Source organism: Oncorhynchus masou, chromosome 8, assembly GCF_036934945.1.
Source record: "Oncorhynchus masou masou isolate Uvic2021 chromosome 8, UVic_Omas_1.1, whole genome shotgun sequence".
NCBI lineage: Eukaryota > Metazoa > Chordata > Actinopteri > Salmoniformes > Salmonidae > Oncorhynchus > Oncorhynchus masou.
The window spans coordinates 12,273,072-12,298,468 of record NC_088219.1 but is presented as its reverse complement, the minus strand read 5'-3'; the positions used below and the strand labels follow the sequence as shown (position 1 = coordinate 12,298,468).

Sequence of the window (25,397 nt, the reverse complement as noted above, 5' to 3'; positions counted from 1 at the left end):
GGGTTGAGATCTGGAGACTGGCTAGGCCACTCCAGGACCTTGAAATGCTTCTTACGAAGCCACTCCTTCGTTGCCCGGGCGGTGTGTTTGGTATCATTGTCATGCTGAAAGACCCAGCCACGTTTCATCGTCAATGCCCTTACTGATGGAAGGAGGTTTTCACTCAAAATCATCTCACGATACATGGCCCCATTCATTCTTTCCTTTACACGGATCAGTCGTCCTGGTCCCTTTGCAGAAAAACAGCCCCATGCTTCACAGTAGGTATGGTGTTCTTTGGATGCAACTCAGCATTCTTTGTCCTCCAAACACGACGAGTTGAGTTTTTACCAAAAAGTTATATTTTGGTTTCATCTGACCATATGACATTCTCCCAATCTTCTTCTGGATCATCCAAATGCTCTTGAGCAAACTTCAGATGGGCCTGGACATGTACTGGCTTAAGCAGGGGGACACGTCTGGCACTGCAGGATTTGAGTCCCTGGCGGCGTAGTGTGTTACTGATGGTAGGCTTTGTTACATTGGTCCCAGCTCTCTGCAGGTCATTCACTCGGTCCCCCCGTGTGGTTCTGGGATTTGTTTGAGGTTGTGGACAGGTGTCTTTTATACTGATAAGTTCAAACAGGTGCCATTAATACAGGTAACGAGTGGAGGACAGAGGAGCCTCTTAAAGAAGAAGTTACAGGTCTGTGAGAGCCAGAAATCTTGCTTGTTTGTAGGTGACCAAGTACTTATTTTCCACCATAATGTGCAAATAAATTCAATTCATGTGATTTTCTGGATTTTTCCCCCTAATTTTTCATTCATAGTTGAAGTATACCGATGATGAAAATTACAGGCCTCTCTCATCTTTTTAAGTGGGAGAACTTGCACAATTGGTGGCTGACTAAATACTTTTTGCCCCACTGTGTACTTAATTAGTATTTGGTAGCATTGCCTTTAAATTGTTTAACTTGGGTCAAACGTTTCAGGTAGCCTTGCACAAGCTTCCCACAATAAGTTGGGTGAATTTTGGCCCATTCCTCCTGACAGAGCTGGTGTAACTGAGTCAGGTTTGTAGGCCTCCATGCTCACGCACGCTTTTTCAGTTCTGCCAACAAATTTTCTATAGGATTGAGGTCAGGGCTTTGTGATGGCCACTCCAATACCTAGACTTTGTTGTCATTAAGCTATTTCGCCACAACTTTAAGTTCGTATGCTTGGGGTCATTGTCCATTTGGAAGACCCATTTGCGACCAAGCTTCAACTTCCTGACTGATGTCTAGAGATATATCCGCGTAATTTTCCCTTCCTCATGATACCATTTATTTTATGAAGTGCACCAGTCCCTCCTGCAGCAAAGCACCCCCACAACATGATGCTGCCACCCCCGTGCTTCACGGTTGGGATGGTGTTCTTCGGCATGCAAGCCTCCCCCTTTTTCCTCCAAACATAACGATGATCATTATGGCCAAACTTCTATTTTTGTTTCATCAGGCCAGAGGACATTAATCCAAAAAGTACGATCTTGGTCACCATGTGCAGTTGCAAACCGTCGTCTGGATCTTTTAAAGGTGATTTTGGAGCAGTGGCTTCTTCCTTGCTGAGCGGTCTTTCAGGTTATGTCAATATAGGACTTGTTTTACTGTGGATATAGATACTTTTGTTTCTGTTTCCTCCAACATCTTCATAAGGTAATTTGATGTTGTTCTGGGATTGATTTGCACTTTTCGCACAAAAGTACATTAATCTCTAGAGACCGAACGAGTATCCTTCCTGAGCAGTATGACGGCTGTATGGTCCCATGGTGTTCATACTTGCGTACTATTGTTTGTACATATGAACGTGGTACCTTCAGGCATTTGGAAATTGCTCCCAAGAATGAACCAGACTTGTGGAGGTCTACAATTTATAAAATTCTGAGGTCTTGGCTGATTTCTTTTGATCCCATGATGACAAGCAAAGAGGCACTTAGTTTGTACACCTCCAATTGACTCAAATGATGTCAATTAGCCTATCAGAAGCTTCTAAAGCCATGACATAATTTTCTGGAATTTTACAAGCTGTTTAAAGGCACAGTCAACTTAGTGTATGTAAACTTCTGACCCACTGGAATTGTGATACAGTGAATTATAGGTGAAATAATCTGTCTGTAAACAATTATTTAAAAAATGACTTGCATCATGTACAAAGTAGATGTCCTAACCGACTTGCCAAAACAAAAGTTTGTTAACAAGAAATTTGTTGAGTGGTTGAAAAACAAATTAAGTGTATGTAACCTAAGTGTAAACTTCCGATTTCAACTGTATATATTTTTTATTTATTTTTTTAATCCATGTTTTTTTTGTCAATGAAATTATAACATTCAAATAGATTTATTTGTAATTTTTTACCAACAGTAGTACCAGTACGACCTCCAGTCTGCGTAGAGCAGGACCCCCAACCTACCTGTGCAAACCTCCTGTTGAGCAGCATCTGTTCAGCTAGCACCGACTGGTTGTGGAAGAGGTGGGGCTGCATGTGACTCCACATGTGGGGGAACCACCAGAACTCCTTCCCATAGGAGAGGAGCAGGTCATCCCCCAGGTCCTCCTCATCTGTACCTGGAGCATAGAGACACACAGAGGGGATTTAGTCTAGTCTACATATATACAGACATGGCATGGGCAAGGGTGTGTGCTGGTGTTGAAAACCTACCGATATACAGGATCAGTCAAAAGTTTGGGCACACCTACTCATTCAAGGGTTTTTCTTTATTTGTACTATTTTCTACATCATAGAATAATAGTGAAGACATAACTGTGAAATAACACATTTGGAATTGTGAAGTAACCCAAAAAGTGTTAAACAAATCTAAATATATTTTAAATTCCTCAAAGTAGCCACCCTTTGCCTTGATGACAGCTTTGCACACTCTTGGCATTCTCTTAACCAGCTTCAACTGGAAGGAGTTCCCACATATTCTGAGGAGTTGTTGGCTGCTTTTTCTTCACTCTGCGGTCCAACTCATTCCAAACCATTTCAATTGGGTTGATGTCAGGTGATTGTGGAGGTCAGGTCATCTGATGTAGCACACCATCCCTCGCCTTGGTCAAATAGCCCTTAGTCTGCCTGGATGTGTGTTGGGTCATTGTCCTGTTGAAAAACATAGTCCCACTAAGTGCAAACCAGATGGGATGGCGTATTGCTGCAGAATGCTGTGGTACTCATGCTAGTTAAGTGTGCCTTGAATTCAAAATAGATCACAGACAGTGTCACCAGCAAAGCACCCCCACACCATCACACCTTCTCCTCCATGCTTCACGATGGGAAGCACACACGCATAGATAATCCGTTCACCTACCCTGCGTCTCACAACGATACAGCAGTTGGGACCAAAATTCTCTAATTTGGACTCAGACCAAAAGGAGAGATTTCTACCAGTCTAATGTCTATTGTTTGTGTTTCTTGTCCAAGCAAGTCTCTTATTGGTGTCCTTTAGTAGTGGTTTCTTTGCAGCAATTTTACCATGAAGGCCTGATTCACGCAGTCTCCTCTGAATAGCATTTATTTGGGCTGCAATTTCTGAGTCTGGTAACTGTAATGAACTTACCTGGGTCTGGGTCTTCCTTTCCTGTGGCGGCCCTCATGAGAGCCAGTTTCATCACAGCGCTTGATGGTTTTTACGACTGCACTTGAATAAACTTTCAAAGTTCTTGAATTGTTCCGGATTGACTGACCTTCATGTCCTAAAGTAATGGACTGTCGTTTCTCTTTGCTTATTTGAGCTGTTCTTACCATAATATGGACTTGGTCTTTTAGCAAATAGGGCTATATTCTGAATACCACCCCTACCGTGTCACAACACAACTGATTGGCTCAAACACATTAAGGAAATAAATTCCACAAATTAACTTTTAACAAGGCACACCTGTTAATTGAAATGCATTCCTAGTGACTACCTCATGAATCTGGTTGAGAGAATGCCAAGCAGGTGCAAAGCTGTCATCAAGGTAAACAGTGGCTACTTTGAAGAATCTCAAATATATTTGATTTGTTTTATACTTTTTTGTTTACTACATGATTCCATATGTGCTATTTCATAGTTTTGATGTCTTCACTATTATTTTATAATGTAGAAAATAATGAAAACTAAGAAAAACCCTTGAATGAGTAGGCGTCCCAACTTCTGACTGGTAGTGTATGTGCTGGGCAAATCTAAAAGCAAGTTCATTATATTAAGCATCAACAGAAATGCAATAATTGATTTGGACATTTGATCCATGCATTTTCTTTGTGAAGTAACTGATGATGTAATCTTGGTTAACCCAGAACTAAAATCACGTGTCATTTGGTCAAACGTTTACGTAGTCTGTCCACGAGATTATTGATGTTTGTCTGCCATAAGACATTGTATTTGATCCCCCTGAGTGTTACAGTCATGCAGGGAGTCTGTCCACTCCACCCACCAGTATGGAAGAACTTCCCAGAGAAGCCCAGGTTGAAGGTGAAGTTGGGGACGGAGGTTCGGAGGTCATTCTGGGTCTCCAGTAGGGCCTAGACAGAGGAGTCAGGGACAATTTAAGACTCATTTACATGCATTTATTTGTTAAATACATATATGTTTAAGTATGTTGCATGTTTATTGGATAGAGAAAGATGGAGCTGTAAGGTAAAGAGAGAAGAGTGCTGAAAGAGCCTATGCTGGCAGAGATACATCCTGTGTGTCAGAGGAAATGTCTTAGACCACTAGGCCACCACATATGCATTCTTTGTCACTCGCAACAGATGTCATTAGAGCGTGCAACAGATGTCCTTAGAGCGCGCAACAGATGTCCTTAGAGCGCGCAACAGATGTCATTAGAGCGCGCAACAGATGTCATTAGAGCGCGCAACAGATGTCATTAGAGCGCGCAACAGAACAGTGTACTTGTCTACACTCGGCTTGTTGTTTTTATGAAATATACTAAACAATGTAAATCGCAACATGCAACAATTTCAACGAATTTACTGAGTTACAGTTCATGTAAGGAATTCAGTCAATTGAAATAAATTAGGCCCTAATCCATGGACTTCACATGAATGGGTATAGGCGACATGGGCAGCCGCCCAGGGCAGCATCTTGCCGAGGGCGGCCACAGATTTTTTTTGTTGGAATGGTGACATTTGCACGATCGGTTTTCTATTGCTCATTTGGACATCACGTCAATATCATGTCACCGTGTGGGACTGTGGGTCAATTAACCTTGTCGGAGTGGGCGCCCTGATTCTAAGTTGTGAGCTAGGCAGGCTACTGCCTGGGAAGGTCTCCCAACAGAAGTACGAGATGGGAAGGAGGTGGGGGTAGGTTGACCTCAGGTCTCCCCACTGGAAGCCCGAGGTAGGGGGGCTTGGGGAGGGTAGGTTGACCTCAGGTCTCCCCACTGGAAGCCCGAGGTAGGGGGAGTGGGGGAATCTATCAAATAGCACACCTCTAACTTTGTACATTACTAAAACAATTAGTAAAATCAGTCACACTACGAAATGCTACCAAATTAACCACAATTCATTCATAATACTGTGAATATAGTTTCACAGACATATTGTTTCATTTTTTGGTTTGTGTGTAATGATTAAGAATAATATAAAACCAGTCTGCACACCACCAAGGTGAATTGGTTTAGTCTTGACTCTTGGTTAACAGTGTTGGGGGATGGGTAATTTATTGATGCTCAGTGCCAAATCAACCCAAATTTGTTTCTATTTGTCTGTTACTTCTTTTTGATATTTATGAGTCTTATTTCGGTATATTTGTATATTTTTGTATATATATATATATATATATATATTTAAATGTTATGATTATTCATTTTTGTTGTTCCAAATGTCCGAATAAAAATTACAGTTCGTCCAGAATGGTGGGATTCAGGGAGCCATACAATCTAGAAACGCCACTGCGCCACGTGGTCAGTCATTATGGCTGGGACCTCAAATTTGTGTCCCGGATTCCTGTTAAGTAGCATTTAGCTGCTAGCCATCTTGAAAACAGAGGAGGCTAATGGTAACAGTGCTAGCCCACTGGTGTTTTTATCCCCGGCTGGGCACAAATGCCTTAGGTGTTAGATGATTTTCACACAATCACAAGATGAAGATAACTGACAGACAGTGCCTGGTAGTGTTCCAGTCCCAGCAACATCAAACCGTTTTAGAGACTGACAGACAGTGCCTGGTAGTGCTCCAGTCCCAGCAACATCAAACCGTTTTAGAGACTGACAGACAGTGCCTGGTAGTGCTCCAGTCCCAGCAACATCAAACTGTTTTAGAGACTGACAGACAGTGCCTGGTAGTGTTCCAGTCCCAGCAACATCAAACCGTTTTAGAGACTGACAGACAGTGCCTGGTAGTGCTCCAGTCCCAGCAACATCAAACGTTTTAGAGACTGACAGACAGTGCCTGGTAGTGCTCCAGTCCCAGCAACATCAAACCGTTTTAGAGACTGACGGACAGTGTCTGGTAGTGCTCCAGTCCCAGCAACATCAAACCGTTTTAGAGACTGACAGACAGTGCCTGGTAGTGCTCCAGTCCCAGCAACATCAAACTGTTTTAGAGACTGACAGACAGTGCCTGGTAGTGTTCCAGTCCCAGCAACATCAAACCGTTTTAGAGACTGACAGACAGTGTCTGGTAGTGCTCCAGTCCTAGCAACATCAAACGTTTTAGAGACTGACAGACAGTGCCTGGTAGTGCTCCAGTCCCAGCAACATCAAACGTTTTAGAGACTGACAGACAGTGCCTGGTAGTGCTCCAGTCCCAGCAACATCAAACCGTTTTAGAGACTGACAGACAGTGCCTGGTAGTGCTCCAGTCCCAGCAACATCAAACCGTTTTAGAGACTGACGGACAGTGTCTGGTAGTGCTCCAGTCCCAGCAACATCAAACCGTTTTAGAGACTGACAGACAGTGCCTGGTAGTGCTCCAGTCCCAGCAACATCAAACCATTTTAGAGACTGACAGACAGTGTCTGGTAGTGCTCCAGTCCCAGCAACATCAAACTGTTTTAGAGACTGATGGACAGTGTCTGGTAGTGCTCCAGTCCCAGCAACATCAAACTGTTTTAGAGACTGATGGACAGTGTCTGGTAGTGCTCCAGTCCCAGCAACATCAAACCGTTTTAGAGACTGACGGACAGTGTCTGGTCGTGCTCCAGTCCTCCCTGTCAGAATAAGCAACAGAGGACTTGGAAACCATATCAACTCCTGTACAAATGGCACTATGGTTATGGTGAGTAAAATAATTGATGGTTTTATTTTTTTTAACTCTGCCTTCTAGTGAGTTTATAGAAAAGGTAATCTCGTATCATTCTGTTAGATTCAAGACTGTCAGAAAATGTGGCTGTAATATGAAACATTTGGTTGTTATTCCATTGGTTACCTCGAGGCAGATGCCCCAGGGGCAAAGTGGCACTGTAAAGGCCACCAAAGCACTTTCTTTACTGATTTATCAGTAAAGAAAAAAGAGTCTGACTCCAAGGCCATTTAATTACTGAATCTACTGAGCTCTACGGACTTGATCCAACATGTTACTGGGCCCACCCATAACCACAGCCATACTCTGGACCTGGTTATTACCAAGGGGCTTTCTTTTACATATCCTTTATTGTTGATGTTGCTTTATCTGATCGCCACTGCAGATTTTTTACTATCTTGTTGCCCATAACACATTATTAAGAAACACTATCTGACCTTTGAAGTTGCTACAGATTTTATTGAGTGTATGAACAATATGCCACCACCTATTCTGCCTTCCTCTTGTGATGATTCAGTTAATAACTCTAATTTAATAGCAAATTAAGGGCAACCATTGATGCCATAGCTCCAGTAGAGTTGAAAAAGGCCACCTCCAAACAGAGAGCCCCTTGAATGAGTGAGGTAACTAATCAAGTAAAGAGAAATGAAGTGGCAGTGGAGAAAGTTAAAGTTGCAGGTGCATTATGATATCCTGAGACAGTAACTTGGCATATATAACAAGGCAATTAGAAATACCAGACGGACTCATTTTTCTAACTTCATCACTATTAAATCAGAATAATTCCAGAGTGTTCTTCTCAACCATTGATGAATCCTCCCCCCTCAAAGCTATGTGAACTTTTCTCCCCATCTAAATGTGATGAGTTTGCGGCATATTTCAAAGATAAGATAACCAACATTAGGCTGGGTATCAGTCAAGCGAGCCTTGATGAGAAGTGCCATAGCCTACCACGCAAAGGGCCTATGGATGTTTTACCCCCTCGTTTACAGACGTGCTCAGGAAAGTGATATCACAACTTAAGCATTCAACATGTCTTCTCAATCCTATCCCTACCACCTTCTTCAAAACAGTTTTTAATTGCTTATCTGAAATAGTGCAAGCTATTATCAAATCACTCCCTGTTCACAGGAACTTTCCTAACTGCACTAAAAACTGCTATGGTGAAACATTTTACATTACTTTTCTTCATAATCTAGTTTCTTCAGCTCTTAGCCATTTTTGTCCAATCTCCAACCTTTCATTCTTAAGCAAAATTCTGGAGAAATTGGTTTTCAAACAGTAAATATATACACTGCTCAAAAAAATAAAGGGAACACTTAAACAACACAATGTAACTCCAAGTCAATCACACTTCTGTGAAATCAAACTGTCCACTTAGGAAGCAACACTGATTGACAATACATTTCACATGCTGTTGTGCAAATGGAATAGACAACAGGTGGAAATTATAGGCAATTAGCAAGACACCCCCAATAAAGGAGTGGTTCTGCAGGTGGTAACCACAGACCACTTCTCAGTTCCTATGCTTCCTGGCTGATGTTTTGGTCACTTTTGAATGCTGGCGGTGCTTTCACTCTAGTGGTAGCATGAGACGGAGTCTACAACCCACACAAGTGACTCAGGTAGTGCAGCTCATCCAGGATGGCACATCAATGCGAGCTGTGACAAGAAGGTTTGCTGTGTCTGTCAGTGTAGTGTCAAGAGCATGGAGGCGCTACCAGGAGACAGGCCAGTACATTAGGAGACGTGGAGGAGGCCGTAGGAGGGCAACAACCCAGCAGCAGGACCGCTACCTCCGCCTTTGTGCAAGGAGGAGCAGGAGGAGCACTGCCAGAGCCCTGCAAAATGACCTCCAGCAGGCCACAAATGTGCATATGTCTGCTCAAACGGTCAGAAACAGACTCCATGAGGGTGGTATGAGGGCCTGACGTCCACAGGTGGGGGTTGTGCTTGCAGCCCAACACCATGCAGGACGTTTTTCATTTGCCAGAGAACACCAAGATTGGCAAATTCGCCACTGGCGCCCTGTGCTCTTCACAGATGAAAGCAGGTTCACACTGAGCACGTGACAGACGTGACAGTCTGGAGACGCCGTGGAGAACGTTCTACTGCCTGCAACATCCTCCATCATGACCGGTTTGGCGGTGGGTCAGTCATGGTGTGGGGTGGCATTTCTTTGGGGTGCCGCACAGCCCTCCATGTGCTCGCCAGAGGTAGCCTGACTGCCATTAGGTACCGAGATGAGATCCTCAGACCCCTTGTGAGACCATATGCTGGTGCGGTTGGCCCTGGGTTCCTCCTAATGCAAGACAATGCTAGACCTCATGTGGCTGGAGTGTGTCAGCAGTTCCTGCAAGAGGAAGGCATTGATGCTATGGACTGGCCCGCCCGTTCCCCAGACCTGAATCCAATTGAGCACATCTGGGACATCATGTCTCGCTCCAACCACCAACGCCACGTTGCACCACAAACTGTCCAGGAGTTGGCGGTTGCTTTTGTCCAGGTCTGGGAGGAAATCCCTCAGGAGACCATCCGCCACCTCATCAGGAGCATGCCCAGGCGTTGTAGGGAGGTCATACAGGCACGTGGAGGCCACACACACTACTGAGCGTCATTTTGACTTGTTTTAAGGACATTACATCAAAGTTGGATCAGCCTGTAGTGTGGTTTTCCACTTTAATTTTGAGTGTGACTCCAAATCCAGACCTCCATGGGTTGATACATTTGATTTCCATTGATAATTACTGTGTGATTTTGTTGTCAGCACATTCAACTATGTAAAGAAAAAAGTATTTAATAAGAATATTTAATTCATTCAGATCTAGGATGTGTTATTTTAGTGTATATATTTTGCCCACCACAGCAGAGAGACAGCCTTAGTTAAAGCGGCCAAATAGAGCTCTGTCCTTGTACTCTTGGATTTAAGTGCTGCATTCGACAATGTTAACCATGATGACCTTCTGGACAGACTGTAAAGATGGGTTAGATGTCCGGTCCAGTTCTAAATTGGTTTAGGACCTGTTTACCGGTCGAGATTGTCACCTTTAGAGAACATAATTCAGAGAAAACACACATCACATGTGGCGTTCCACAAGGTTGGATTTTGGGTCCATTAGGGTTTAGTTATATATTTTAACCCTTGGCAGCGTTATCAGAAAGCACAGCATTGATTTTAACTGCTACACAGACGATACACAACTTTGCATTTCTGGGTCACCAGAGGATATTATTTGACAGTGTTAGTGATGTAAATAATTACATGGATCTCAACTTCCTCCAGCTAAATCAAGACGAGACCAAGGTACCTATTGTTGGAGCAAAAGCACAGAGAGAGAAACTCATTTGAATTCTTTATGCAATAAAGATAAAACACCAGGTAAAAAACCTAGGTGTTATTTTAGATTCTGAACTTTTGAATCACACAATAGGAATGTGACCAAAATAGCTTTTTACCGTGTGGCCGTTTCTCTCTTAGGCTGATAAGATTCATCCATGCTTTTATTACAAGCAGGCTTGACTACTGTGATTTTCTCCTGTCTGGTCTACCCAAGAAAGCCATTGATCAACTGCAAAACATACATAATGCTGCAGCACGGGTACTGACTAAGACCAGACAGAGAGCACACAGACTGGTTTTAAGGTCTCTGCACTGGCTGCCTGTGAGTTTTATTGGTTTTGAAATCAATCCACGATTGTGCATCCCAATACATGTCAGACATGCTTTTAAGTTATGTACCCAGTCCTACCCTCAGGTCCTATGGTACTGGCCTTTTAACTATACCAAAGCCTAGAACAAAGACACAGGGAGAGGCAGCCTTTGGTTATTCCCCCAGCCTCTGGAATAGCCTGCGAGAGAACCCAAGGGCCTGAAACTGTGGACATATTTTAGAGATCTTAAAACATCTTCTTAGCTTTGCTTTTCCTTCAAGTGTTTTTTAGTCATTCAGATGGTCATTCCTTTATTTAAAAAAAATAATCTAATGTTTGTTGTAAATATTTCAGATTTTATTTTCATTTTTTATACATTTTGTCCTGTGCAGCACATTGCATTCCATGTCTGAAATGTGCTTTATAAATAAAGCCTGATTTGATTTTCTCTAAGGACTGTAGTTAGCAGTAGTATTCAGCCCACACACCCCCCTTCATTACCGTATCCATATTCAAACTGTCCTCATCCCTCAATTCCCTTTCCATATTCACTTTGCATCTGTATCTATTTGTTTTTAAGGTTTAGCCCCCCCCTTCAATCTGAGCCTGATTCATATTTAACACTGTTGTGGCCCGCCGACATACAAGACAACTCAACAAGACCGCTTTGATTGTGTTTATGTTTCATTCCCCCCGTCTTCACTGAAAGTCACTCCCTCGCACCGGGGGAGGGGAGGAAGAAGAAGAGAAAACAACACAAAGCTGTATCAAATATTTATGCTGCAGGCGAGTCTGTGGACGCCCTTTGAACAGCAACTCATCACACAAAGCAAAGCTGGAGAAGAGTAGTTCAACTGAGCTTCATACCCTACTGCTGTGGGAGGGAGGCTGTACGGACAAACACCGTCCTCTGGGTTTGAGGGAGAAAGAGAAAGATGTGGAAGAACGCTGGAGGGCGGCTCCTGACCTTTAGTTTGTATTAAGTGTTTGTCTGAGCTGAGGAGGTTGTGTGGAGGGAATCCAGTAACAGAGTCTTATTCTACTTTCAAACGAGGCATTGGATAGAAATACAAGAAAATATATTCTGTTCCACTCCGCTGCACTAATCCATCCCCTCCATTCTTCTCTCGCTCTCCCTCCATTCTTCTCTCGCTCTCCCCCCATTCTTCTCTCGCTCTCCCCCATTCTTCTCTCGCTCTCCCCCATTCTTCTCTCGCTCTCCCCCATTCTTCTCTCGCTCTCCCCCCATTCTTCTCTCGCTCTCCCCCCATTCTTCGCTCGCTCTCCCCCATTCTTCTCTCGCTCTCCCACCATTCTTCTCTCGCTCTCCCACCATTCTTCTCTCGCTCTCCCCCCATTCTTCTCTCGCTCTCCCCCCATTCTTCTCTCGCTCTCCCCCCATTCTTCTCTCGCTCTCCCCCCATTCTTCTCTCTCTCCCTCCATTCTTCTCTCGCTCTCCCTCCATTCTTCTCTCGCTCCCCCCCATTCTTCTCTCGCTCTCCCTCCATTCTTCTCTCGCTCTCCCCCCATTCTTCTCTCGCTCTCCCCCATTCTTCTCTCGCTCTCCCCCCATTCTTCTCTCGCTCTCCCCCATTCTTCTCTCGCTCTCCCCCCATTCTTCTCTCGCTCTCCCCCCATTCTTCTCTCGCTCTCCCCCCATTCTTCTCTCGCTCTCCCTCCATTCTTCTCTCGCTCTCCCTCCATTCTTCTCTCGCTCTCCCTCCATTCTTCTCTCGCTCTCCCCCCATTCTTCTCTCGCTCTCCCCCCATTCTTCTCTCGCTCTCCCCCATTCTTCTCTCGCTCTCCCCCCATTCTTCTCTCGCTCTCCCCCCATTCTTCTCTCGCTCTCCCCCCCATTCTTCTCTCGCTCTCCCTCCATTCTTCTCTCGCTCTCCCTCCATTCTTCTCTCGCTCTCCCTCCATTCTTCTCTCGCTCTCCCTCCATTCTTCTCTCGCTCTCCCTCCATTCTTCTCTCGCTCTCCCGCCATTCTTCTCTCGCTCTCCCGCCATTCTTCTCTCGCTCTCCCTCCATTCTTCTCTCGCTCTCCCTCCATTCTTCTCTCGCTCTCCCTCCATTCTTCTCTCGCTCTCCCTCCATTCTTCTCTCGCTCTCCCTCCATTCTTCTCTCGCTCTCCCTCCATTCTTCTCTCGCTCTCTGGTTGTTGAGGGGATATAGACAGTGAAAATGGCAGGGTGAGACTGCCATGGCAGTCAGGCCAATCCTCCCCTGTCCTCAAGACAGTCCCCCTGGGGACATACATGTTGGTGACTGCACCTGTGCCCGTGTCACAGTCACATCTGCATAGCTCTAGCATGGACTCTGTCCTACATAGTAATTTCACCTGGCTGTCTCACCTTCTGTCTCCTTCAATCACAGTCAGCTCTGCCTCTGGCACTGACACCTGCATGACTCACTGTTACTCACCATCACATAGCATGGCTCTCTGGGAAGTATGCACCAGCAATAGAATAGGGCAGATTGCGATGCAACAGATAAGCGATTACAGATAATGAGCGATTACACACATACCCACACAAGTAAACCAACTTCTCACACACACACAAAACCCCCCTTACAAAAAACAATCCACCGCAGATGCTTACCTTGACATCTGAGACCTTCATGCGGGTGCCCTCCTTGCCCACAAAGATGTCATCGATGTCCACCAGCAGGTAGCGATCTAGAGACAGAGACAGCCTCTTGCCCGTAAGGAAGGCCACAGCGTCCACAAACACCAGCTTGTGCAGCCAGAAGTTGAGGTTGTTGCCGAAGAGCACCCGCTGGATGCCGTCGTGAAGCCCCAGATCCTGGACAACAGAGGCATGGAGGGGGCTGCTACCCACCCCAGACATGCCCAGGTCAGGTACCCGGGTCCTGGCTAAGAGAACAGGCTCGTAGGTAGAGTGGTTGGACTGGAAGACAGTCCAGTCATCTCCGGGTAGGGGGCCTCGCTCCACCTCCCGGGGCTTAGTGATGAGGAGCAGGGGGGACTTGGGGTTGACACTGCAGTCCCTCAGGCCCAGGTTGGAATGGAGGAAGAGGGGGAAGCCCTTCAACTGGGCACTAAGTAAGCTGTTCTCATTGGCCTGGGAGAGAGGACAAGGGAGAGATGGAGTCAGCTGCATTTCTGTTTACAGTTAGTTTCCTGGTGAAAACATTTGCACACTTTATCCTTGAGATGATCACATACCGGTCAATGTTACTTACAATTCTCCTACACACAATAGACACCGATTCAGACATTCATTACAAAAGAGGTAATGTGGCTCTATAATTCCCATGAGTGTGGCTATGCGTGGGTCGTGTGTATGTGTGTAAATCTCTGTGTATGTGTGCAGGTAGCCTAGCTGTTAAGAGCGTTGGGCAAGTAAACGAAAGGTCGGTGTTTCGAATCCACAAGCCGGCAAGGTGGAAAAATCTACCATTCTGCCCTTGAGCAAGGAAGTTAACCCCCAACAACAGCTACTCCCCGGGTGCCTTAATTACAACCATAATTTGCAAATAAATTCATTAAAAATCCTACAATGTGATTTTCTGGATTTTTTCCCCCTCATTTTGTCTGTCATAGTTGAAGTGCACCTATGATGGAAATTACAGGCCTCTCTCATCTTTTTAAGTGGGAGAACTTGCACAATTGGTGGCTGACTAAATACTTTTTTGCCCCACTGTATCTGTCTGGATATTGACTTAAGGAATTCAACATCACTTGCAATATTGACCTATAGCTATTAGGTATACCTCTCAGTCAGATATATAAAGGGACTAGGATGGTATATCAAATACTAGCCCTCGGTGCATCATGGCAACATGGTTACTAGCTCTGGGTTACTATGGGCTGATTGGCCAAACAGCCACAAAACAGCCGGAAAAGGGTGCGGTTCTTAACATAGCCTAACATTGGGTGAATTATGAGGAGACTGACTCTAGTGCTAGTTTAGGAGGGGAGGATTTACTCCAATTATACAGCAACTACATGGATATGGGATTAAGCTCAATGACTAATGGGAGGACGAGAGGAGCTTAAAGCAACCTCTATCCCCTGCCTGGGTGTAATTAAAAGTGAGGGTGCTGGTGGCTGGCCTCTGGTTATAACAGCCCTGCTCTAGTGCCGGGATCTAACCTGTAGTTATTACAACCCTGCTCTAGTGCCGGGATCTAACCTGTAGTTATTACAGCCCTGCTCTAGTGCCGGGATCTAACCTGTAGTTATTACAGCCCTGCTCTAGTGCCGGGATCTAACCTGTAGTTATTACAACCCTGCTCTAGTGCCGGGATCTAACCTGTAGTTATTACAACCCTGCTCTAGTGCCGGGATCTAACCTGTAGTTATTACAACCCTGCTCTAGTGCCGGGATCTAACCTGTAGTTATTACAACCCTGCTCTAGTGCCGGGATCTAACCTGTAGTTATTACAACCCTGCTCTAGTGCCGGGATCTAACCTGTAGTTATTACAACCCTGCTCTAGTGCCGGGATCTAACCTGTAGTTATTACAACCCTGCTCTAGTGCCGGGATCTAACCTGTAGTTATTACAACCCTGCTCTAGTGCCGGGATCTAACCTGTAGTTATTACAACCCTGCTCTAGTGCCGGGATCTAACCTGTAGTTATTACAGCCCTCTAGTGCCGGGATCTAACCTGTAGTTATTACAACCCTGCTCTAGTGCCGGGATCTAACCTGTAGTTATTACAACAACCCTGCTCTAGTGCCGGGATCTAACCTGTAGTTATTACAGCCCTGCTCTAGTGCCGGGATCTAACCTGTAGTTATTACAACCCTGCTCTAGTGCCGGGATCTAACCTGTAGTTATTACAACCCTGCTCTAGTGCCGGGATCTAACATGTAGTTATTACAGCCCTGCTCTAGTGCCGGGATCTAACCTGTAGTTATTACAACCCTGCTCTAGTGCCGGGATCTAACCTGTAGTTATTACAGCCCTGCTCTAGTGCCGGGATCTAACCTGTAGTTATTACAGCCCTGCTCTAGTGCCGGGATCTAACCTGTAGTTATTACAGCCTTGCTCTAGTGCCGGGATCTAACCTGTAGTTATTACAGCCCTGCTCTAGTGCCGGGATCTAACCTGTAGTTATTACAACCCTGCTCTAGTGCTCTAGTGGATCTAACCTGTAGTTATTACAACCCTAGTTATTACAGCCCTGCTCTAGTGCCGGGATCTAACCTGTAGTTATTACAGCCCTGCTCTAGTGCCGGGATCTAACCTGTAGTTATTACAGCCCTGCTCTAGTGCCGTGATCTAACCTGTAGTTATTACAGCCCTGCTCTAGTGCCGGGATCTAACCTGTAGTTATTACAGCCCTGCTCTAGTGCCGAGATCTAACCTGTAGTTATTACAGCCCTGCTCTAGTGCCGGGATCTAACCTGTAGTTATTACAGCCCTGCTCTAGTGCCGGGATCTAACCTGTAGTTATAACAGCCCTGCTCTAGTGCCGGGATCTAACCTGTAGTTATTACAGCCTTGCTCTAGTGCCGGGATCTAACCTGTAGTTATTACAGCCCTGCTCTAGTGCCGGGATCTAACCTGTAGTTATAACAGCCCTGCTCTAGTGCCGTGATCTAACCTGTAGTTATTACAGCCTTGCTCTAGTGCCGGGATCTAACCTGTAGTTATTACAACCCTGCTCTAGTGCCGGGATCTAACCTGTAGTTATTACAGCTCTGCTCTAGTGCCGGGATCTAACCTGTAGTTATTACAGCCCTGCTCTAGTGCCGGGATCTAACCTGTAGTTATTACAACCCTGCTCTAGTGCCGGGATCTAACCTGTAGTTGCGGTAGCCCTGCTTGAGTGCTCTGGGACCAGGCAGGCTGTGCAAGGCCACTTGGTCCCAGTGTAGTGGTTTAAACAGGTGGGTGTTCACTTCAGACCCAACCAAAGAGAATTAGGCAGGCGGACGTACTGTAGCAGCCAAGCAGCTGAGTCCCACTCCACTCCTGGTGAACCATGTTCCAGCGGGGCCATTATCAGCTGAGCTATGAGCCATGACAGGACCACCGTACTAGAGAAACAGCAGGCTAGCAGCCAACCACAGCATGGCAAACAACCACAGGCACAGACTCTATACAAACCCCTGTGTGTGTGTGTGTGTGTGTGTGTGTGTGTGTGTTATACTGTACTCGCTGCTCTTGGAGGTAGATGACACCAAGGCGGAACCTGCCCGCATTTTACGCAGCCGGGAGTCATTTAAAAATTAACGAGCGCATATTTCATTGAGCAACTTTTATCACAAACCACAGAATTCTCCCTTGGATTCAGGGAGGTACACATTAGAGAAGAAAGTACTATTTCTCTAGTCATTTGACTATGTGCTTACATAAACCAATCTAGGTGTCTATTTTCTCTAAACCTGACCTCCAGCAATGCATGCATATCCCAGAGAGGGAAAGGATATTTAGTGCTTAGGTCAGGAGGACTTCTTCTAGTCTATGTGGTGATTGCAGCCTATTGCAGACAGAGGGCCAAGGGCAGAGTCAGGGTGAAGGGGACTGATGAGTCTAATTCACCATGATGGGGTCAGACTGAAGAGGTGCTTAAGCACAAAACGATTTGGGGCGGCAGGTAGCCTAGTGGTTAGTGCGTTGGGCCAGTAACCGAAAGGTTGCTGGATCGAATCCCCTGCCTGAACAAGGCAGTTAACCCACTGTTCCCCGATAGGCCGTCAATGTAAATAAGAATTTGTTCTTAATGTTCTTAACTGACTTGCCTAGTTAAATGAAGGTTACAACAACTGATGGACATTATCAGTACAAGTGCCCCTAGAATTCAAATGAGTCATTTCTATAGCTTCACAGGCATCTTTATTTTATTACTGTTTCTACTGTTTACACAGCTGATTAAAGATAACAATACTGGATCGGTGTCCTGGGCTGAAATCAGTGACTGGCTCTCATCTTAAAAGAAGCCTATAAAACCCACTGCATACTAACCTTAAAGAAGCCTATGATACCCACTCCATACTCCACACAGTACTTGTCCAGCAGGTCTCTGTTCCAAGCGTCCAGGTTGACATACTTCAGGATGTTCTCATAGATGACCAGCGTGAAACGGCCTCTGTCCTTGTCTGTCAGGGTGGGCATGTCCCCCTTTCCCGGGGCCATCTCGGTTCGGTAGAGGAAGCGGCCAGACTCCAGGATGGCCACAATGTCCTGTCCCAGCTGGGAGTATAGGCTCTCCACAAACACCAGCACCACAGGGTCAGTGCGCAACACATCTGAGGGCCTGGCCGTGTGTGGAGGGAGCGCCCGGGAGGAGGTGGAGGGTGTGGCGGCACGGCGGTCGTCCCAGTCAGCAGTGCCCTCCTCCGGCCCTCCCATGCCCCCCGCCGCCGGTTCCAGCTCCCGCTTGACTCCGTAGAGGAAGTAGGCGGAGACCAGGACGCTCACCATGCAGAAGAGGAAGAGGAGCAGGAGGCTGGTCTGGAGAGTGAGGGAGTGAGACTGACGGAAGAGCCGCCGGAGGCGACCGCATGACGGCAGCAACATCACCCCGCACAGACTCAGTCCCAGAGTGCACGGCGAAAACAATCCGAAAGTAATGGTAGGTGGTAGAGATTCTTCCTCAAAAATACAATAGGCTCCTCCACATCACGTACTCATGTCACCATTGCCAAGGGGTGGTGGGAGCAACATAGGCAGGGGACACCATCAGTGTGGGTGGGTGGCTCTCTGGCAGACAGGGATATGTGCCTTTAACCCATCCACCAGCCCCCTGCCCTCCCCACCCCCCGACACCGCTTACGCTCTAAATCCTGGAGCTCTCTATAGGACTTGCAGAAGGACAAAGGTGGTGACGGAAGATGGTTCTCTGGAGTCACACGGGTAGTCCAGCAAGGTGCTGCTCTTCCAGCAGGTCATCCCCAAAGCATTCTCCAGGAGACCTGGAGGACAAAGACAAATATTCAGAGATTAGAACAGGACTGTTCAGTGTTCCAGATATACACAGAGATTAGAACAGGACATTGTTCCAGATTTACACAGAGATTAGAACAGGTGAGGATCTACAGAGAAGAAATGGAAGAAACTCCCCAAATACAGGGGTGCCAAGCTTGTAGAGTCATACCCAAGAAGACTGGATGCTGCAATCACTTCCAAAGGTGCTTCAACAAAGTACTCAGTGAAGGGTCTGATTACTTACGTAAATGTGATATTTCCGGGTTTTTGTTTTGTTTCTAAAAACCTGTTTTTGCTTTGTTATTATGTGGTATTGTGTGCAGATTGATGGGGGGGGGGGGGGATTTACGTAACAAAATGGGAAAGGTCAAGGGGTCTGAATACTTTCCAAATGCACTGTATGTTATGGGATGTATTAACATTATGGACAATATGTGGATAGAATATTTAGTATATCTGTAGGATAGAATAGTATATATACAGCAATAGTTGAATAGGGTAGCATTGACTAGAATACAGTATTTACAGATGAAATGAGTAAAACCACATGTATACATTATTAAAGTGACCATTGTCCATTATTAAAAGTGACCAGTGATTCCATGACTATGTAAATAGGGCAGCAGCCTCTAATGTACCTGGCTTGTGACTACGTTCAGGGCAGGGTACTGGGTGGAGGCCTGGTGACAGCTACTTAAAACTGATGGCTTTAAGATTGAAAAACAGCTTCTGTCTCTCGGTCCCAGCTTTGATGCACCTGTACTGACCTCGCCTTCTGGATGATAGCGGGGTGAACAGCCGTGGCTCGGGTGGTTGATGTCCTTCATGATCTTTTTGGCCTTCCTGTGACATCGGGTGCCTTAGGTGTCCTGGAGGGCAGGCAGTGTGCCCCAGGTGATGCGTTGGGCAGACCGCACTATTCTCTAGAGAGCCCTGCAGTTGCGGGCAGTTTCCGTACCAGGCGGTGATACAACCCAACAGGATGCTCTCAATGGTGCATCTGTAAAAGTTTGTAAGGGTTAGGGGCCAAGCCAAATTTCTTCAGCCTCCTGAGGTTGAAGAGGCGCTGTTGTGCCTTCACCACACCGTCTGCATGGGTGGACCATTTCAAATAGTCAGTGATGTGTTCGGCCCCATCGATGTGGATGTGGTGGACGTGCTCCCTCTGCTGTGTCCTGACGTCCACAATCAGCTCCTTTGTTTTGTTATTTTCCTGGCACCACTCCGCCATGGCCCTCACCTCCTCCCTGTAGACGGTCTTGACATTGATGGTCATCAGGCGTACTACTGTTCTGTCGTCAGCAAACTTGATGATTGAGCTTAAACTTAATTTAGTTCAGTTACCGTTGCTTTCTTGGGTACAGGAACAAATGGTGGACATCTTGAAACAATAGGGGGAGATTGAATATGTCCGTAAACACTCCAGCCAGATGGTCTGCGCATGCTCTGAGGACGTGGCTAGGGATGCCATTGTCGTATCTTTGGCTATGCCGGATTAAGTTACATGACATGCATTCTATAAAATAATTTCTCTGTAATTCATATTACCTGATTAAGCTAATCAGGTGAATGTAATTAACTAGAAAGCCAGGGCACCATGAAATAATGTTTAGAGCGCTGTTATCTTCCGAATAAACTCTTAACGACTGTGTAATCTTTTACATCAATAGTAGTCAATATTTAATAGTCACTTTATTCAGTCTCATCTGAAAGTTGTAAATTCTTGGTTGTCTTCACAAACCCTGGCTAAAAAGCTAAATCAGCAATACGAAATGTGGTTTATTTATTGATTATAATGTGGTTTATTTACTTACTAAATTATCACACAGAATTACAGAGAAGGGAGTGTTTCATAATTTATAACCAATATCTGTTCACATGGGCAGGGCCACTGAGTTGAGCATAGTTTACTCATGAAAAAAACTATTATTTAATTTGGAAGCTAAAATTACATTACATCTTTTCACAAATAGTTTCGTATATAAACATTTAAATTACATAACAATTCCATGTGAATCTGATAAATAGAATGTTTAGACTTTACAAGATACAGTTTATGTCGTCCTATCATCAGTAATAATGTCTCAGACGCCAACTGATCTGGCATCATATTCATTTAGTACCAACGCATATTTCCAGCTGGTTGGATTACCGAAATATGGTTCCGTTCCCCCACCTTTTTGATGTTCCCAGACTCTCTCTCAATGTTAACAAAGGGATATTCAATAGCCACATAGGTAGAGAGAGGAAAAAGGGGAAAGGCATTTATGGGGTTCATAACGTCATGACACGTCATGGGCCGGCAGCCTTGTGAGGGTAAACACGCTTAAATGTATTACGTACATTGGCCACTGAGAACGAGAGCCCACAGTCCTCAGGAGCAGCCCCAGTCGGGGGAACTGTGTTATCCTCAAAATGGAAGGTGGTGTTTAGCTTGTCCAGGAGCAAGACATCTGTGGTCGCAACGTGGCTGGTTTTCCCTTTGTAGTCTGTGATTGTCTGGAGTCCCTAACACATACATTGTGTGTCTGAGCCGTTGAAATGCGACTCCACTTTGTCTCTGTACTGTTTTGCCTGTTTGATTGCCTTATGGAGGGCATAACTGCACTGTTTGTATTATAGGGGGATAAAATCCCTATACACTTCCTGATGAACTCAGTCACCGTGTCAGTCAATGTTATTCTGGAGGCAACCCGGAACATATTGGGGCAAAAAAGTATTTAGTCAGCCACCAATTGTGCAAGTTCTCCAATTTAAAAAGATGAGTCCTGTAATTTTCATCATAAATACACTTCAACTATGACAGACAAAATGAGAATTTTTTCCCAAGAAAATCACATTGTAGGATTTTTAATGAATTTATTTGCAAATTATGGAGGAAAATAAGTATTTGTTCAAAAACAAAAGTTTCTCAATACTTTGTTATATTCCCTTTGTTGGCAATGACAGAGGTCAAACGTTTTCTGTAAGTCTTCACAAGGTTTTCACACACTGTTGCTGGTATTTTGGCCCATTCCTCCATGCAGATCTCCTCTAGAGCTGTGATGTTTTGGGGCTGTTGCTGGGCAACACGGACTTTCAACTCCCTCCAAAGATTTTCTATGGGGTTGAGATCTGGAGACTGGCTAGGCCACTCCAGGACCTTGAAATGCTTCTTACGAAGCCACTCCTTCGTTGCCCGGGCACAGTGTGTTTGGGATCATTGTCATGCTGAAAGACCCAGCCACGTTTCATCTTCAATGTCCTTGCTAATGGAAGGAGGTTTTCACTCAAAATTCACCCAAAGTAACAAAGCCTACCATCAGTAACACACTACGCCGTCTGGTACTGCAGGATTTGAGTCCCTGGTGGCGTAGTGTGTTACTGATGGTAGGCTTTGTTACTTTGGTCCCAGCTCTCTGCAGGTCATTCACTAGGTCCCCCCGTGTGGTTCTGGGATTTTTGCTCACCGTTCTTGTGACCATTTTGACCCCACGGGCTGAGATCTTGCGTGGAGCCCCAGATCGAGGGAGATTATCAGTGGTCTTGTATAACTTCCATTTCCTAATAATTGCTCCCACAGTTGATTTCTTCAAACCAAGCTGCTTACCTATTGCAGATTCGGTCTTCCCAGCCTGGTGCAGGTCTACAATTTTGTTTCTGGTGTCCTTTGGCAGCCCTTTGGTCTTGGCCATAGTGGAGTTTGGAGTATGACTGTTTGAGGTTGTGGACAGGTGTCTTTTATACTGATAACAAGTTCAAATCGGTACCATAAATACAGGTAACGATTGGAGGACAGAGGAGCCTCTTAAAGAAGAAGTTACAGGTCTGTGTGAGCCAGAAATCTTGCTTGTTTGTAGGTGACCAGATACTTATTTTCCACCATAATTTGCAAATAAATTAATAAAAAATACTACAATGTGATTTTCTGGATTTTTTCTCTCTCATTTTGTCTGTTATAGTTGAAGTGTACCTATGATGAAAATTACAGGCCTCTCTCATATTTTTAAGTGGGAGAACTTGCACAATTGGTGGCTGACAATGCTTTTTTGCCCCACGGTATATATTATAGTAGAATAATAGTGAAGACATGCAATTATCTCATCATAAACGCAGTCTTCTTTTCAGAAAAAGCTTTAGAGATTAGAAAAGGACTATTCAGTGTTCCAGATATACACAAAGTGCTTTCAGAAAGTTTCAGAACCCTCGACTTTTTCCACATTTTGTTTCATTACAGCCTTATTTTAAAATAGTTTTTTTTTTTTTAAAGACTCTGCAATCTACACACAATACCCCATAATGGCAAAGCGAAAACAGGTTTAATTAATTTTTTGCAAATATATATATAAATAAAAGAATACCATTATTACCCTTTGCCATGAGACTCGAAACGGAGCTCAGGTGCATCCTGTTTTCATTGGTCATCCTTGAGATGTTTCTACAACTTGATTGGAGTCCACCTGAGATAACTTAAATTGATTGGACATGATTTGGAAAGGCTGCTGCTGGTTAGAATGCCTGCACCTCGTTTTTTTTTTGTCTTCTACAAAGCACCAATTTTCAGAGGATAAAGCAACAAAAAAAACGAGAGCTTGTTCAACCGTCGGAAAGGGCTGAAGCGACAGGGTGACAAGAGCCAGCGTGCCTGGGGCTGGATCCAGTCAGGCACCACAGAGCCATTAATATACGGGCATATATGTAAAGAGAGTGGAAAAAATTGAAGGGGTATGGGGATAAAAAAACAAAAAGCATGAATACCAAAGGAAAGCAACAGCACCAAAGTACATTTATAAGATGAAAACACAGGCAACGGAGGGGAGAGGGGGGGGCCAGGGAGAAAGCGATTTTATCACTTCAAAAGGGTGTTGGGAGCAGAGCGTGTGAAAGACGCCAGTGTCACCCTCCCTTTGGTGAGACACAGCTGTTCAGGTTCTAGTCCGTGAAGGGTTGCACAAATCGCAACGAATGGTGATCGAGCATTCGTCTGACGATAGTTCAGCGCGCTGTGTTTTAGGTACCACCAGCTGTAGACCTCTGGCTGCTGATGTTTTTCATGTGTTTCTACATGAAAATTCAGAGTGTACTTGGCTTTCAGAATTCATTGAGGTGCTAAGTATTCTTGGCTAGCAAACACTATTGGTGTGTGAGCCCTTAGTGTGATCCAATTTCCCCCATCGGGAATTTTTGAGGCGGGCAGGGGGGGGGCTAGCTTTAGGAAGCAAGAAAGAGAAATTCCATTAGGGGTTGCAAGGATGACGTGCAGGCATTTAACCCCATTCCCGGCCCCCTCCCCAGTCCCCACACCCAGAGTCTGAGCTCCAACCACAATACCTGTCACTTGGCTCCCATTGTGGCAGTGAGAGGGAGGTGAAGACCTGTCACCACAGGGGCTCTGCTATTCATCAACAGGGTATTTAGCCCACCCGTTTAAATGTGTAAAGGATTATGAAAACCCAGTATAATTCAGATGGCAATGCATTTGTCAAGTGAAAGAGGGGAAACACCCAATAAACATGAAGCACTAAAGCTGCTGGGTCATAGACAGTATGATTCTACTGTCTGTAGGACAGGGCTGGGCTACACAAGATTAGCTAGCTAAAACAGGAGTTTTATTAAATCCGTGTTGATGTTTTTGACGGTGGCCTGGTTTAATGTTGGCAACAAAAACAGGCAAGACAGGGCGCTAAAGGTGGCCACAGCAAGCTCAAGTGGGCGCAACAGGCACAGCTCTCAGAAACATTCAGGAAGCAAGTGGTTAGGAGAGCTAACTGTATCCTCGGCTGTCCTGATCACCCCCTTCTTGACGTTTTGAACTCCTCCCCTCAGGTCCATCGTTTTAGACTTCACAAACTCAAGAGCAACAGATGGAAGAACTATGTTAACCCATAGGCTTTCTGAATCTGCACATGAAATGAAATAATGTTTATTGCTGCACTTTTGCACAATGACCGCTCCTTTTTAAATTGATTTTAAGACCGTAACCAATCTCATTATCTGTTGTACGGCTGACAGTCTTTAATGTTTTTATTGTTGAACCCTGACTGAATAACATTTCCCAATTGGGACAATAAAGATAAGTTGAAAACACGTAAAAGGTATAACGTTTGAATACCTGTGTTCTTCTATGACCGTAGAGATAAGTGACGAGCGGGAGCGGCCTCTGGCAAATAGCTGACAAAGGAACAGATTGTATTCACCGCTCCTCCAGATCAACAAAAACCAAACTTTTCCCTGACATCATGTGTCTCATCTGAGGAACTGAATACCAGGCTGAGATGAAGGCACATAGTGTTACAAGACAACAGTGCCAAAGGATTTGAGGATTATTTTTTTGTTCAATGTAGCAGACAAAAAAAAAAGGAATGGAGGGAGGAAAAAAAGTTGTCTTCCTGGCTGGTATTTGATTCGTGTGTGTGTGTGTGTGTGTGTGTGTGTGTGTGTGTGTGTGTGTGTGTGTGTGTCTGAAGTGAAGAAAGTCAATCCCAACTTCGAGTAAAATGAAAGTTTTAGTAAAAACAGTCTGAGCCACATTAATGGGTTTGAGTAGAGACTGGCTGGCTGTCTGGGTCACCAACACACTGCTCACTTCACCACACTAACAAATTGCTTTTGTG

The 25,397-nt window shown here is 45.0% G+C and overlaps 1 protein-coding gene across 3 annotated transcripts in view; it reads right to left on the bottom strand.

The window, feature by feature from the left end:
- LOC135544096 (bifunctional heparan sulfate N-deacetylase/N-sulfotransferase 1-like) overlaps positions 1–25,397 on the bottom strand; it is a 134,502-nt gene that overhangs the window by 41,262 nt on the left and 67,843 nt on the right. For all 3 annotated transcript variants that reach the window (XM_064971474.1, XM_064971475.1, XM_064971476.1), the window contains 4 exons: positions 17,842–18,791; positions 13,502–13,984; positions 4,428–4,515; positions 2,428–2,582 (listed from right to left, as the gene is read on the bottom strand). In XM_064971474.1, the coding sequence (XP_064827546.1) occupies positions 2,428–2,582; positions 4,428–4,515; positions 13,502–13,984; positions 17,842–18,396 (1,281 nt within the window). In that variant the 5' untranslated portion in view covers positions 18,397–18,791. The remainder of the gene's footprint in view (positions 1–2,427; positions 2,583–4,427; positions 4,516–13,501; positions 13,985–17,841; positions 18,792–25,397) is intronic.